The sequence below is a fragment of the Anopheles nili genome, chromosome 3, assembly GCF_943737925.1.
Source record: "Anopheles nili chromosome 3, idAnoNiliSN_F5_01, whole genome shotgun sequence".
Lineage (NCBI taxonomy): Eukaryota > Metazoa > Arthropoda > Insecta > Diptera > Culicidae > Anopheles > Anopheles nili.
Window position 1 is genome coordinate 42,336,970 of NC_071292.1, and position 14,414 is coordinate 42,351,383.

At 42.0% G+C, this 14,414-nt stretch overlaps 4 protein-coding genes across 4 annotated transcripts; 2 read left to right on the top strand and 2 right to left on the bottom strand.

The window, feature by feature from the left end:
- Nucleotides 1–706: 706 nt before the first annotated feature.
- Nucleotides 707–2,277, bottom strand: LOC128726513 (uncharacterized). The gene is made up of 3 exons (XM_053820328.1): nt 1,953–2,277; nt 1,592–1,885; nt 707–1,506 (listed from the first exon to the last, which is right to left on the bottom strand). Exons 1-3 carry the CDS (start codon nt 2,275–2,277, stop codon nt 707–709), a joined length of 1,419 nt encoding a protein of 472 aa, XP_053676303.1.
- A 5,394-nt stretch (nt 2,278–7,671) lies between these two features.
- On the top strand, nt 7,672–9,514 carry LOC128724364 (sodium channel protein Nach). The gene is made up of 10 exons (XM_053818090.1): nt 7,672–7,888; nt 7,950–8,065; nt 8,131–8,264; nt 8,352–8,451; nt 8,519–8,611; nt 8,681–8,864; nt 8,927–8,974; nt 9,045–9,138; nt 9,198–9,316; nt 9,372–9,514. The coding sequence occupies exons 1-10, from the start codon at nt 7,672–7,674 to the stop codon at nt 9,512–9,514; spliced, it is 1,248 nt and encodes a 415-aa protein (XP_053674065.1).
- Nucleotides 9,515–10,080: 566 nt separating this feature from the next.
- LOC128725564 (protein arginine methyltransferase NDUFAF7 homolog, mitochondrial) lies at nt 10,081–11,518 on the top strand. The gene is made up of 4 exons (XM_053819318.1): nt 10,081–10,209; nt 10,293–10,967; nt 11,029–11,208; nt 11,277–11,518. Exons 1-4 carry the CDS (start codon nt 10,096–10,098, stop codon nt 11,454–11,456), a joined length of 1,149 nt encoding a protein of 382 aa, XP_053675293.1. The 5' UTR covers nt 10,081–10,095; the 3' UTR covers nt 11,457–11,518.
- Nucleotides 11,519–12,572: 1,054 nt separating this feature from the next.
- Nucleotides 12,573–13,899, bottom strand: LOC128725609 (arfaptin-2). The gene is made up of 4 exons (XM_053819367.1): nt 13,848–13,899; nt 12,887–13,722; nt 12,692–12,799; nt 12,573–12,617 (listed from the first exon to the last, which is right to left on the bottom strand). Exons 2-4 carry the CDS (start codon nt 13,694–13,696, stop codon nt 12,573–12,575), a joined length of 963 nt encoding a protein of 320 aa, XP_053675342.1. The 5' UTR covers nt 13,697–13,722; nt 13,848–13,899.
- Between the last annotated feature and the right edge of the window lie 515 nt (nt 13,900–14,414).

The following is a 14,414-nucleotide window of genomic DNA, read 5'->3' on the forward strand; positions in this document are numbered from 1 at the left end:
AGATTTTAAACAAACTTGTTTAAAAATTCTAAAACCCATTGCACAGAAGGATTTAAAAAAAAGATGCAAATCAACTAAATTGGTTGAGTTTGCAGTAGTTTCCTTAGTAGAGCTAATTCATCACTAGAACCACCGCTTGGCCGGTTGGGAAACGCCACCAATATAAGAGCGGGGTACCCGTGTAAGTGTTGAGGAAAGTTTTCCCAGGACACACATTTAGCAAAATTGCGCCTGAGCGTAAAGTGACAAAACTGAGCCACCTAATAAACGGCAAACACAATAACACGAACAAGTCTCGCAGAAAATCGATTCCCGCTGCGATGAATAATCGATTACTAATAGACGATAAATTTAACGCGACCCTGCGAAATCGAAATGCAATCAACACACGATCGGGGAAAAAAAAACATGCGGGTTTTTTTTTGGCAAAGAGATCTCCCTTTCCCTGGAGACCCCCGGAAACGTCCCTTTTTATTTATTTATTTTTATTTGCGTCACGTATCAGACTACAAAGTGCACGTAAGAGTACCTCAAGTACCCCGTTAGATGCGCGCGCTATCAGTGACAATCGACAATCATCTAAAACAAAAGAAAAAAAGAACCCAAATTAACTAAAAAAAGAAAAGGCTGGTTGGAGCTGGGTGCACGAAGGACGAAGGATTATTGCAATAATTGATGCGCGCCCTCTAGTGGCGATGTGCGTCAGTTACTGGTACACGGTCTTCAGCAGCGGGTACTTCCGCTTCTCAATCGGTTTGTTGTACGCCTGCTGGTACACGCTGATCAACCGCCAGTAGTCCGGATAGCCGGAACCCTTCTTCCAAAAAGCGAACGGTGGCGCAAGCGTATCGATCACGTAGTTCTTCTTCGTGTACGGTTCCCGCGGTTTCGGGATGTGCAGCAACTTCCGGTAGTCGGTTTGTTTGCGCGGTTGTCCTCCTGGTGCCGTGTCGAAGCTACTCAGCGTTCCCGACACGTTGCTCTGCGGAATGCCAGCCTTGAACGCGCACCGATACTCCTGGTGAAAGTTGTACGGAAATTGATGATCGTCCTCCGGTGCGAACTTGTGACAGAATCGTTCGATGCGTTCCGCGTGTTTGGCCGCAGCCTCGTGCATCCGACGCTCTGTCGAACTGGCACTGGCACCATGACGTTGTAACTCTGCCAACTCTTTGCCATGGCCTCGAGCTGAGCCACGAACCGCCGGCAGGTTGTTGTTGTTTATCTCCGTCGTGCCGGATTGCTCAGGTTGCTGGTGTTTCCGTTGTTGTGTCTGCTCCCGGCGGCTATCCTGACTGCTGTGGCCACTGCTTTTGCGATGTTGCTGCTGTTGCTGGTGCTGCTGACGTGTGGCATTGGGAGATTTTGACGAACGAGCCGATCCGTTGCCACATTTGCAGCGATTGGAGGTTGGCCGTACCAGGCGCTTGTGCTGCCGAATGACGTCCCGATCGAAGAAGTCCTCCTCACCGAGGGTGTTGGAGAACACGCCGCCGGCATGCACCACTGTCAGGGAACAAACACGCGTGAGGGAATTGAAAGGATTGAACAAGCAAACAGTCCGTCTCCCTTGAGGGTTGTGTATGCTTACCCGCGGGCAGATTCAGGTCCTTGGCCGGTTCGACCACCTCAAAGATGGGTGGTGCGACCGATGGTTTCGATCCGTCCATGTACGTTTGAGCGTTTGGTTCGTGTTTGGTGCGAAATTCCCAACCGATGGCCAAATCCATCGCACCTACCTTCTTCTTTACGCGGACACTTTCCGGCCGATCGAAGGTGTCCAGCGCACTCGGAACCTTCGGAATGACGCCACACGTCTTTGGCCGATACACCCGGTACTTGGTGCATTTGGTTGGACCTGCCTTGTAGTTCTTGCAACCGACACCTGGAATGAGTGTGTGCGCGGTTAAACGGCAAAATTGAAAGGGCGGCCAACCCACCGGATGTCTCACCTGTGGCGTACGGTCCGACACTTAGTTCCATGCCCGGGTTGGGAAAACCGGCCGCTTGTGCCTTGCGGAATGCAATGTCGATGACCGCATCCGGTAGCGGCTGGTGTTCGAGGTTTTCCTGTGCCATTTTCCGAGCCGTTTGAAAGTTGCAGATGGCCGGAATAAACTGTGACTTGGTGGCGGCAGATTGTGCCCCGAGGGCACGCTGGTGACGCGGCAGTCCATCCTCGTGCTGGGGTGGATCGGGTCGAGGTCCTTCACCTGCTTCCAGCAGCTTTAGGTCGCGAAACCGGCTGATCATGTCGGGTGAGAGCATGTCGTTCATTTTGTCGTGGTAGCTAATGGGATCTAGGATAGGACGGTAGGAACGAGCAGTTGGAGTTAAGCTAATGGCTCAGCTATTGGCAAACGAGATTTCATGAGGAGATCGCTATGGAACTACAAAATGTATGTAGAAGATATCACCATAATTTTTGGGGACAAGAAGGTAGAGTTAAAAAAAAACGGTATCTAAAACTATCTCGTTTCACACAAACTCATTCAGCTTGTTTTAAGTTCAGAATTTACTAAATTGATCTTAATTGTATTTAATTTAATAATTGAAATTGTATTTAATGGCAATAAATATACAACATGTGGTAGACAACTTGTAAAAAATACATGGAAAATATATTTAAACTGAGGAGTAGCTACTTTTTGTTATCTAATTATAAATTTTTTTTATAAAATCTCAATCAATGTTAGAAATTGTTAGACATCATGAACATGATGGAAATAAAAAAGAACCTGCGCAATATTTTACGGCCGATAAGTCATATTCGCTTTCCAGAAACTGATTTGCTTACGTTTGCCTACAAATCGAAAATCGTATAATAAATGTTAAATTTAAATTTGTTAACGCACAGAGTTGGTGGTTTTTTTTACATAAAAGTTAAAGGAAAATGTTATTCCAATATTTCTCGCACAACACAAAGCACACCCATACATGTGCTCATTTGTATGGAGGTTTTTCTGTTCATCAATCATTTCACAGCCCATCTTTCGATTGTGACAAAAAAAATGATATTCCTACCGGTTTCAAGAACGATAATCATAATTCAGAAATTCCACAAACACGCTCCAAATTATGTGGTTTGCCTTTTATGTATTCCTCCTTCGGCACGACATTCCAACCAACAACGGCCCAAAATCCAATTCGTCAACCACGTGCAGACGTGTTGTTCGTGTGCACGTTGATTTCAATTTTACAAAAATTCAAAACTGCGTGTAAATGTGTACGACAAACAGCTCCCGCCCATCTAATGGAGAGGCGATCTAAATGCCACCCTACACAATTTGGAAGATTAAATTCCACGGCAACGTGGCGCTGCTTCTAATTGCAGGCGGACACTTTCCCAACCATTCCTTGTGGGTGTTGATTAGTGAGCCAGTTTATCTCCCAGCGGCAAACCCTCAAGGCGTAATTGTAATTGAATGTTGTATCATATTTTCATCGCCAATTCACACGCACTTATCTGTCCGGTGCCCCTGGTGTAAGGCGACCCACGCCCAGGACGACGTTTGACTTTCACACGCGCTGTTCTGAGAGCGTGCACACTAGGTGCATAATGTGTACTTACGCCGCACAATCGGCGGTGACCGTGACGGATCGGATCGTTTCCGGTTCGGTTATCCGGTGGTTAATCCGTACCGAGGGGTTAGAAACGCCTTCGCGAACAATCCGCGCGGCCTTTAAGGCCACATCTCGCGATGGCAACGAACGATGAGGGTGCAGGTGTTGGCCTGAGTGGAGTTTTTGCCCGTTCAAAAACGATCGACCAATTACACAGTAATTATGGGCGTTTGCATTCATAGCCCGCTTTGAAGCTGGGTGTCCGAAAAATTAGAATGTGTCCCGCCGTTTTCCACCAGCATTGCTCTCGAGGGAATCCACCGGCAGCGCCAGGAAGGATGCGCCATCGGGTTCTAAGTTAATCCCGAAATCAACACGTGTTTCAATTACCCTAGAGCGTAGTGGTTTTACTGGTAGGGTGAGAGTACGTTTTCTCCCTCCGAGTTGTATTTCCCTCCGATACATCGGATCGGCGATTTTTTTTTGCTGAGTTTGGGTACGAACGCATGTAGCAATGCATTCACTGAGCTAAGGGTGTCTGATGTAGCGGCAAAATAGGCTTAAAATATCATACATTTTAATGACCTTGTTTCAAGCGAGGTTGGTTTTGTTTGTTATTTTGCGATGTTAATAGCGATTTATCTGGCGGACTGACGCAGGACTCCACATGATAATCAATGATAAAATGGTTTAAAGAAAAAAGGATATAACACTAAAGCGCGACTCTAAACTCAACGTTCTACAAACGATCGTTGCCATCAGCGCGCATTGTTTGTTACGGTTATGACAATTGGTTGTTGTTTTCTTTTTTCTTCCTGCAGACATTCCACCAAACACGGAGTAGGCCGAGCACCCGTCGTTGCTATGCGGCAACCCGTGGCTACTTAAACCTGCCCACGAGAGGGTGTTTGCAAGTGCTCCGGGTTACGTACGCGTACGCGTTGAAACTTGCAAAAGAAGGACTGCCTTTCCTGCCACACCGTTTCCAGGACCTTCCCAGGGACCTGTCTGCAGCCAGAGCTGGCCGCCAAATCCCACCCGATGGTCGAGACGGTCGTCACGTTTAGGGACACATGTGCGCTCGTCGGTACCCGACAGGACCAACCTGCCAAAATGGGATTTCACAATCTGTCTGGGGAACAATTTATCACTACCGGATTTGCTGTTCCGCCCCTTCGACACCCTGCGTAATTGTACGAAGCTGGCACGAGGGTGCGCCGGCTGCGTGTGTGTGTGGGCGGCGGATTGTTAAATACGAAACAATTGGTTCACAGTGGGTTTTCCGCCGGGCGACAAAGGCCTCCTAAGGCTCAGTGAGGGAAATTATTTGGCGGAAAATTACCATCATTACATTAGGTGTGGGTTGGATCGTATTGCAGTGCAATCGATAGGTCGCCAGGAGTACGGTAAGATGGCAGGTCTAAATCACTTTTCGACTGACGAGTGGACGTCTCCCGATGTCCACTTGTAATTTGGAAGGCGCAAAAAAAAGAATGGCCTCACAAACGGAGGGCGACGCCTGAGCCCGATGGAGTCCTGCAGGATTACACCACTTACCACTGCTTTCCCGCACCGGAAAACGTGTACTGCAGACGATCAACACCAAACACGATTACGGTTCGAACGGAACATGCATCAGCGTAAAATAAAACGAATTGCACCCTGTTCACGATACGCACTATTGCACAAGCTAGATCGCTGCTGTGTCCGGTACACTGCTGTTGCGGGAACGTTTGGTCCTTGTGTTGTGCTATGCTGATCGCGTGGAAATTGATTTTCCTCGCGGAAAAACGCACTCCGTGTTGTGCAACGATAAACAACGAACCCGTTGCTGTGGGTTATCGGTGGCATTTCGGTCGCTTGGTTGAGGTGGGCTGTTTTGTCTCAGGCACGAAGTACGTTGGCATTTTGCAGCTCGTTCGATCGAATGTCGATGTTGGCTGGAACATTCCGCTACCGTTCGTTCGTAAGAATTGGGTACGAGTTTGCGCGAAGCACGACTTAAAGCTCAAACAATTTTTTTTTGTATAAAATCAAGCCTAAAATTATAAACTAAATTGTCACGATTACTCCCTTATTAATCGGAACACATATTATGCAAAAGAAGATTTAGCTTTGTTTTTTCAAATGGAATCTCGTAGCATGCCATGAAAAACGCCCTTCTGTTTAATATGGGCAAATATGGGTTGATTTTCGTTCCACCTCCCTGGGTGTGCTAAACTATTTTCGCTGTATAAACCCCTGAGCCGTTGGTGAAAATGGCTTGTACAGCTGTATCGCGTGCTTAAAGTACATGCCTTCCTGTCTTGTCTGCTGGAAGAGGAACTTGCTCGTTGGGGGAAAAACAAGGATTTTCATTCAAGCATGGTTTGCGTTTAATGCCGGTCGGTGGGTGGTGCCGGTTGGGATGGAAAGTGGTGTTTATTTATAATTATTTTTATAACCAGCGCTGAAAAAAGATTAATGGCATTTTTCAGGCGCAGTAATCCACACAATTCGCTTGAACATATGTTTGATATTGTCGGGGGCTCCGACTGGAATATATATGTAGCTTTTTTCAATGAGCAATACACACGGAAAAAAAGCAAATAGGAAAAATTTCTCAAAGTGTAGAAATAACTCAAATGTTGATTTATTCCACCAATTAATCTAAATCTGATCTATCCATCATGATTCCTCCAACCTATCAATCATGAGATAATCAATGATAAAATGTTTAAAACATATTTTTTTCGTAAAATACGCAAACAGCATTATGATTTGCTTTAGCATTAAAGGTAATTGTAAATGAATCATATCCTGCACGCAATTATAATTGTGAATATGACCGGTTAAACGGCTTGTGTAGATATGAGAACAACCAGTATGTAATTAGCATAACGTGCTGCAGAATATGCTGGACTTTGATAAAAATCGAGCTCGTTACGATAACACGAAAGCAGTATTGGATAAAACACGCAAGTCCGTATCGTTCCAAGTACATAAAAGCAATCGAATAAGTTACTAAAAGATCCATTATCACTTTGCAGCGGTTGGAAAACCAACGTTTAGAGTTCATTAGAGCTGCGTTTTCCGGTGTGTGGTGACAAATAGAATAAAATAGCAAAGCGTAACAGGAGTGTTGCATTCAATGCCTTAATAATGCCCATGCATACTACATCCTGGTTGGCTTTTAAACAAAAACAACACAACTATTCAAAGTGGGCGAAAAAACGTCGCAAAACCAATTTAAACTTACAAACGTTTTCTGTTCCGCAAAAGAAATCTCGCAAGCTTGAGGGAGCGTTAAAGACCAAACTCTTGATTAGCTATCGTCTGCGACAAGCAGTAGATAACAGTACGATAAATGGAATCAAATTCCTTGGGACTAGGTGTAACAACTATGGAAGGTAAGTAACTGATTCCAATTATGCTGAAAATGACATATCAGAGATTATTTCATGAACTACTGTTCATTATAACTATTTTTAGTAAAACATAGATTTTAAACATAGTATATAATCACAATTACCTAGGTTATATGAAGCAAATAATAATCTCAATGGCTCTATTTGGTTATGCTTAAATGTCTGATGAAAAAAAAATATTATCCTTAGTTTGGATGAAATAGATTATTATGCTCATAAGTGTGCGACAATTGCACATAGTACACGGATTACGATGATATGAATAAAAATATTGTCGACAGTAAGCAAATTTAAAGGAAACCAGAAAACTAAGTTTGTTTTTAGTAAGCCGTACAGTAGCAGAAAAGCCTGTAAGAAATTGTTATTTGTCGCCCTAAAAGCAGACAGCCATATGGCAAAGCAGTAATTCTGCAAAATAAATGGATCCATTTTTGAGCGTAGAAATCATATGTAACTTTTGAAAGTTGCGTTACATGTTTTGTAGTTATTGAAAACAATGCGATAAATGTTACAAAGTATATTTAGATTTTAGGTTATTTGTTTTAATCTAACTTGCCAGTTTCTAGTACTTATAAGTATCATATGTTAGGGATAACCAATTAGATATTTTTGTAAAAAAGGTTTATTACTGTTAAGAATATTAAAGTCAGTTTTTTGCAGATGCTTTTGGGTGTTAATTTTGTGCGTATCATTCGCATCGATGGTGTGTATTCTGCTCTTCACGATCGATACGTACGAGGATACGATCAGCGTCAATCCAGACACATCCTATCTCGAATGGAACAGCACATTTCCGGCCATCTCGTTATGTTACGCAAAAGGTCGCACCAATCAGATATCGAACTTTCTGAAGGAGTATTGGCAGGCCACAAACTTTACTCCAACCAAAAGGTGGGCTACTATGAATGCCTTCGCTAGTAGGTTCTTGATTGATGTTGGGTTGTTTAATTTACAGTTCGATTTACCAGTGGCCGAAAGTGGCGCAAACCTATCTGTTCGTTAGCCCAAATAGTAACCTGGACGAAGACATCACCGGTATATGCGAGGGTCTTAACAGTACCTGTAATCTCAATCTGCAAGTAATGAAAACTAAAGTGAGTAAATGTTCCAAATGTATATTACAAACGACGATTGAGTGATTAATATCTGGTTGCTTTAGTTTCTTCCCTCCGATTGTAAGGAGGTCTTGTTTGACGTGAAGTTTATTGGAGAACCGTACGATTGTGACCGTCTCTTCGAATTTACGCTTACCGAAATGGGGAGCTGCTTTACGACCAACAGTATCTATAATCAGTAGGTTCCATGATTTATCATCCTGTATTTAGTGATACATTATTTTAGCTCGAGTACTTTTTTCCATAACATTTTTATTTATTTTAGTGGGTTACAGTTTGAACAGTTACCGTTACAGTTTAACTTTTGGACCCGTAAAAGAAGATTAGAGTTTCGCTATCGAAATCACGATACTATCAATTACATGGTAACAAACAACGAACGGAAACGGCATTCCAAAATGCTTCAGAATTTTGCTTCTTTCATTTTTTAAGATGTACATTCACAGCCCCGAAGACTATCCCAACTTTGTGGAGCCATTTTATGCGCTCAGAAAGTCTGGCTTTGTGTCTCATTTCATGCTTCAGGTGCGATTGTAACAAAATCATTTAAATTCTTTTTAACTTTTGCATAAAATGTACTCTGCCGTTCGCTAGATCACCGAAACCGTCAACAAGCAAGAGGTAAAAGATGAGCCGATCGACAAACGGAACTGCAAATTTCCCTCTGAAAGACTATCGCCGACGTTAGCGTATAGCTTTTCGCAGTGTTTTTTATATAATCGAATCCAACTCGAGCTGCAGTTTTGCAACTGCACCATTCCAACGTCTCCGAAAGAATGTGAGCACATTGTTGTATTTGTTTTATTTTGCATAGGTTTTATAAGCTTTTTTTATTTTCAGTTGAAGAGTTCTACTGCGATTTCAAAGGTCTTCTCTGCATAAACAAAGGTATGACCTAAGCGTATCGACAGAAAAAGATCTCATATGAGTAGTCACAGCTCATTACTTTGTATTCCAGCAAACGTAAAATATTATACCAAACACGTACATGCCGTGCATAAAGAAAGTTCATGCATGCAATCATGTGAATCTCTGGAAACACACGTGATTGGGTAAGAATTCCAAACGCACTATTCTCACAATAACCTGCATTCAACTGTTCGATTGCTAGTGAAACGTACCAGTCTACAGAAACAGCTTCGGAACCAGGAAAAGTCATACTCGAAGTGCTGAATGTCCCAATTTTCCGCTACCAAAGACGTGTAATCCGAAATAAGCTTGATTTTGTCGGTAAGTCACGAGCACGGTGACGTTGACTTTAAAAATTGTAAAATATTATGTTCAGTCTCATTAGGTGGCATTGGAGGATTATTTTTTGGAGTCTCGCTAATAAGCATCATAGAGCTTATTTACTCAATGTTCTTCAAACCATACAACCTGAAAGTGAAATTTTCCAATAACAAGTGGATCGTAATAGATAAAAAGTAAAAATTTAATTGAAAAATATATGTTGCTATTATACGTTTTCAAAATATCAATCACACATGAAATTCCTGATATGTTTTGTATAACAAACTTGGCACACTTATATAATATAACTTTTTTGCTTAACAAAAAAACTAATTATTGTAGGATGAATAAAAAGGTTTTCATTTGCAACAGATCTGGGATGCTCGTATTTGAATTCCCCAATTTGTGTTTATTTGGATGTGCTGTCAAACAGATTTTGTTGTTCCGTCCGTAGTTTTGTAAGTGCGTGGGTATGCGTTTATTTTGACAAATCAGCCGGGCCGTGTTGTTGTCTTGGCCGGCGCAAAATGAATACGTTACGAAAGTGTTGCAATTCGCGTTTACTAGGACTGCTAAGTACGCCACCAGTATACGGCACAACACGTGTAATTTGCCGGTCACAATGCTACAAAGCCGTTAACCGAAGAGCAATTACGGAATTAAAAAACTTACGTCGCGAGGTTGCGAAGGAGGCTCCCAACAATTCGGAAAGGAGACCATTGGCGCAAACACTGCATGCTAGGATACGCGCCACGGGACCGATTACGGTCGCAACATACATGCGAGAGGTCCTGCTCAATCCCAGTGCCGGATATTACAGCACAAAAGGCAAGGTTTTCGGTACAGGCGGTGATTTCGTAACGGCTCCTGAAATTGGTCAAATTTTCGGCGAGGTAACTTAGCTACAATTGTCCATTCCTTTTTTAGGTCGTTACGATGATTTCCATACTGAAACACTCTGCTTTTCTGTCCACAGCTACTTGCGGTTTGGTGTATAAATGAGTTGCAAAAATTCAACTACGATGGTAAAATCCAGCTTGTTGAACTTGGACCGGGTAAAGGTACGCTTATGCAAGATATGTTGCGAGTATTTGAAAAGTTGGGCCTATCGAAGGATCGTATCAGTGTGCACTTAGTGGAAATGAGTCCACTTTTGCAACAAGTACAAGCCGAAAGGCTCTGCAATGGGAAATCACATCGCCTGTCAATCGATGAGGACGACTCGCACGTGCAAGAAGGAACAACAAATTCCGGTGTCAGCGTTCGTTGGTACAGCGACATTGTGGATGTGCCGAAAGGATTTTCCATCGTTATTGCAAATGAGTTCTTCGATGCACTTCCGGTGCACGTGTTTTGTAAAAAAGCCAAGGAGGATAGTGCGGCATGGAAAGAGGTTCTTGTAGACATAGATCCTAAACAAAGCGAACCTGGCTTCCGATTTATACAATCCTCAAAAGCAACGCCTTACTCGGTAGTGTTCGGGAAAAGATTCGACAGCAAAGCGCACCTTCTGAAGGAACGGACACGACTTGAAATTTCATTTGAAGCAGAACAAATCGTCCAAAATATAGCGAAACGTTTTGAAAAACATGGTGGCTTCGGCCTGATAATCGATTACGGTCATGAGGGCGACAAAACGGATACACTGAGAGTAAGCAGATTTTATCACAACAAAGGTATACGCTACATTTTTTTTTTGAAATGTATTACAGTCCTTCAAAAATCATCAACTGCATGACCCGCTTCAAGATCCTGGAAGCGCCGATTTGACAGCTGATGTGGATTTCGGATTTTTAAAACATTTCCTCGAACAGGACGAAACAGCTATTACGCTCGGCCCTGTTCCGCAGGGTGTTTTCCTTGAAGCGATGCAGGGTTCTACACGATTGAAAGTAAGTTGATAACTAAAAAAAAAGAAATGATTATCGTTAGCTTTAAAATTTTCTCCTGTCTTCATTAGAGTTTGTTGAATGCAACTGCTGATGAAAATTACAAGGTAATCCTGCAGCAAGGCTATGAGGAATTGACGAATCCGTCTAAAATGGGTGACCGTTTCAAACTGTTGTCGGTTTTTCCTTCGTCTTTGAAGAGCTTTCTGCAGGCCTCCAATAAAGTGATTGGGTTTGAACCAAAAGAGTAAATTTGATAAATTAAAACTTGGACATTTTAAAATAAAAATTAAAGTGATTTCATCTAAGTAAATTAAAAACTCGAGGTATTGTTTTAGTTTAATTATTATTTTTGAGAAGCTATAATTTACGTTACATTTTATTACATGGAAAACCAAAACATCTTTTCCATCAACTCTGCTTCGAACTTTTGAACATTGGCGTCATCCAATAACACAATCACGCCATGCAAGCTTCCTTTTATTTATTTTTTCTTGTATGACCCCTATCGCACGTGCCGTTCTGCTTTCGTGAGCGTGTATGTGAGAATGTAGTGTACAGACTGCCTACACCCAGAATCTTCAACTCCACAATGTGAGTTTTTTACGTGTTTTTACGAGTATTTTTTTGGTGTGATTGTGTATTACCTCCTAATATTAAGTGGGTTCATGTGTGCGGTCATGGTGCTGTATATCCTTTCTGACTATATTCATTCTCGATTGGCGTTCAACCGTAGCCAGCGAAGATAGTGACCGATTCACTGATCTCCTAAAGCCCCTCTCTGTTTTTTTGGAAAATGCTATACAGGGACAATGGACGTACGCTATCCAACGATTTTTTCGCTGCAGGCTCTAAGGTAAAAAGATAAGCTTTTCCAAGTGAAATGATCAGATGTGTGCAGAACACTTGCAATCTGTAGAAACCTAAATGTAACAAACACTAAGCGGTGCTTCAATCGTATTGTTTTGTCATTCAAAAATAAAAATATGACTAGGTTATTTTTACTGTTGGTCAAAACATGCAAAATAATTTACGTTTACAGCGTTAATTAAGGTGTTAGGTTAAATACAAAAAAAGCATGTAGCAAACAAACTAAAAGTAAAAGCGAAATCTCCAGTGTAGGAACCTAAAATGATGAGAAATATTCAACGTCGTAGAAATTGGGAATTAATCTCAAATACTCCTTCTCCTCGTATAGTGGAGCCATGTCGTCTATCATCATGAACGGGCTGTTCTAAGTGAGAATGAAAATACAATGCGTACATCTGATCCTCGTGCCCGTTAGGAGCCAAAATCACATTCAGTTCAAATACTTTATACGACAATGATTCATCAGATCCTCGGGTTGTTTGGAATGACATTACATCCTACTGTTCCAGCCATGAACTAGTAACAGAATTTGGACTCTTCAACTATAATCCGAAAAATCAGAAATATTATCGGTTATCAGTACATGTTGTACGATATATTTTGGGGTAATACTCACGCTGATATTAAACTGCTGTAGGGTCTTTTCTAGACCATTCGCATTTCCGGCAAAGTATGCTGCAATGGCATTATGGAAGAGCAGCAGCTGTTTGTGCATGACCTTGATCTAAAGATCCAGTAAAATAAATAAATTAACATCTGTGAAACTTGGGTATGAGTAAGGCAATGTGCGCCAACGAGAAGGATTATTTACCCGGTTTTCTTCAAGAAATTGCATTTTAACAACTATGTCCGAACGCAGCTTTTCGTACTGGTCTTTGCATTTTTCATATTTTTTCTGCACTTCATCGTTCGAATACTTTTGCTGTGGTTCGCTCCCACCTGTTCGCTGCTGCTCCATATCTACTCGGTAGGCATCATACTCCACGCGGGCCAGTTCGTATTGCCGAATTGTGAGCAGCGTGTCTTCGATCGTTTTGTTACACAGCGTATTGATGGACGATATGAAAAAATTCAACGCATTCAGCAGCAGTTCACCGTTCTTCGTAAGAATACGCTGGGTCTCAGCGTTGCGAAGAAACTCCTCCTGCAATTCGGGACTTTTTTGCGCTAAATCGGAGAATGTTTCAGACAATAGGCTTTGCGTTTGCATGCAATTGTAAAAGTGTGAAGTGAACGCACGCGATAAGCGCAATATACTGAGATATTTTTTCTGCGTCTCTTTCAGCTGATCGATTTGCGCTTCAAGCTCCAGATCGACTGTGCGTGTGGATTTGCCGAGTTTTTCGAGCATGATTTGTTTGGTGCACTTGTACGTAGTGATGCTCCAGTTTCGAAATGAATCTAGCTTTGAAGAGCCATTCTTAATGTATGCCGATTCGTCTTCCAGACTGACCGATGTCGGCGAGGATAGGCTGTGATTGCTGACGTTGCGTAGCGTCAACGTGGTAGAGTGCTTTATGGTTTGCTGCTCGGAGCCTGTATGTACCACATCGGTACTATCGTTCATGGACGGAGTGTTTTTCAACATTTCGTGTATACTTTTTTCGTTCGATTTGTTCATACTTGCTGGTTAACTTCACTTCCTGTCTGGATATGAAACAAAGAATCAGAAATCGTGCACATTTTGTAACGTTTCTCGTGGAAAAATCACGATAGGGCAATGGCGGAAATAAAAGTTGTTTATTCTTTATATTAATGGCATTTGCAATTACCTTTACTCTAATTTAACAGTGTTTTTCGTAGATGAAAATTAGAAGATAGTAAGATTTTTTTCGTTTTGTGTATACTTCGCGACAAACGTCATCCTTCCACGGTATCTGACACGAACGCCTGCGCATATGAAAACACACCAAACGTCAAAAGCTGTTTGGATCGTTCGACAGTTATAACTCAAGTCATGCCGGCTTTCTGATATTATTTGCAGGGTTGGCAAATCGGCCAACGGGAAACCATTGTTTCATTTTCTATCTTGCGATTTCATGCTGGTTTTTGCTTGTAAGGTATGCGTTAGGAAATTCAATTTATAATATACTTTATCATATATTCTACTGAATAAAATATCCCACACATATACTTCTTGATATGTATACAATGCTCATTTTGGTACCCAGCCTATAAGTTGAAAGATTCTCTATTTTAATTTCACTTTGTTTGAAAAGAGCTAAGCATTCTCATTTTTAAATTACATGCAATTAGTTCTCGTGCCTTGGCAACCGTGCGAATATCGTTGACTTCAATAAATGGGCGATAGCTATTTATCATAGCTTCGAATTCTTGTT

What these genes read in the sequence shown, in the direction of transcription:
- LOC128726513 (XM_053820328.1), bottom strand. Translation starts at nt 2,277, where the DNA reads ATGAACGACATGCTCTCACCCGACATGATCAGCCGGTTTCGCGACCTA. An exon ending in TGTCGGACCGTACGCCACAG is followed by an intron (nt 1,886 to 1,952) that starts GTGAGACATCCG and finishes CACTCATTCCAG; the next exon opens with GTGTCGGTTGCAAGAACTAC. An exon ending in GGACCTGAATCTGCCCGCGG is followed by an intron (nt 1,507 to 1,591) that starts GTAAGCATACAC and finishes GTTCCCTGACAG; the next exon opens with TGGTGCATGCCGGCGGCGTG.
- LOC128724364 (XM_053818090.1), top strand. Translation starts at nt 7,672, where the DNA reads ATGGTGTGTATTCTGCTCTTCACGATCGATACGTACGAGGATACGATC. An exon ending in ACCAACAGTATCTATAATCA is followed by an intron (nt 8,265 to 8,351) that starts GTAGGTTCCATG and finishes TATTTATTTTAG; the next exon opens with TGGGTTACAGTTTGAACAGT. An exon ending in TCCAACGTCTCCGAAAGAAT is followed by an intron (nt 8,865 to 8,926) that starts GTGAGCACATTG and finishes TTTTATTTTCAG; the next exon opens with TTGAAGAGTTCTACTGCGAT.
- LOC128725564 (XM_053819318.1), top strand. Translation starts at nt 10,096, where the DNA reads ATGCGAGAGGTCCTGCTCAATCCCAGTGCCGGATATTACAGCACAAAA. An exon ending in TTGGTCAAATTTTCGGCGAG is followed by an intron (nt 10,210 to 10,292) that starts GTAACTTAGCTA and finishes TTCTGTCCACAG; the next exon opens with CTACTTGCGGTTTGGTGTAT. An exon ending in ACAAAACGGATACACTGAGA is followed by an intron (nt 10,968 to 11,028) that starts GTAAGCAGATTT and finishes AATGTATTACAG; the next exon opens with TCCTTCAAAAATCATCAACT.
- LOC128725609 (XM_053819367.1), bottom strand. Translation starts at nt 13,696, where the DNA reads ATGAACAAATCGAACGAAAAAAGTATACACGAAATGTTGAAAAACACT. An exon ending in AATTTCTTGAAGAAAACCGG is followed by an intron (nt 12,800 to 12,886) that starts GTAAATAATCCT and finishes CTGGATCTTTAG; the next exon opens with ATCAAGGTCATGCACAAACA. An exon ending in TACAGCAGTTTAATATCAGC is followed by an intron (nt 12,618 to 12,691) that starts GTGAGTATTACC and finishes TTCGGATTATAG; the next exon opens with TTGAAGAGTCCAAATTCTGT.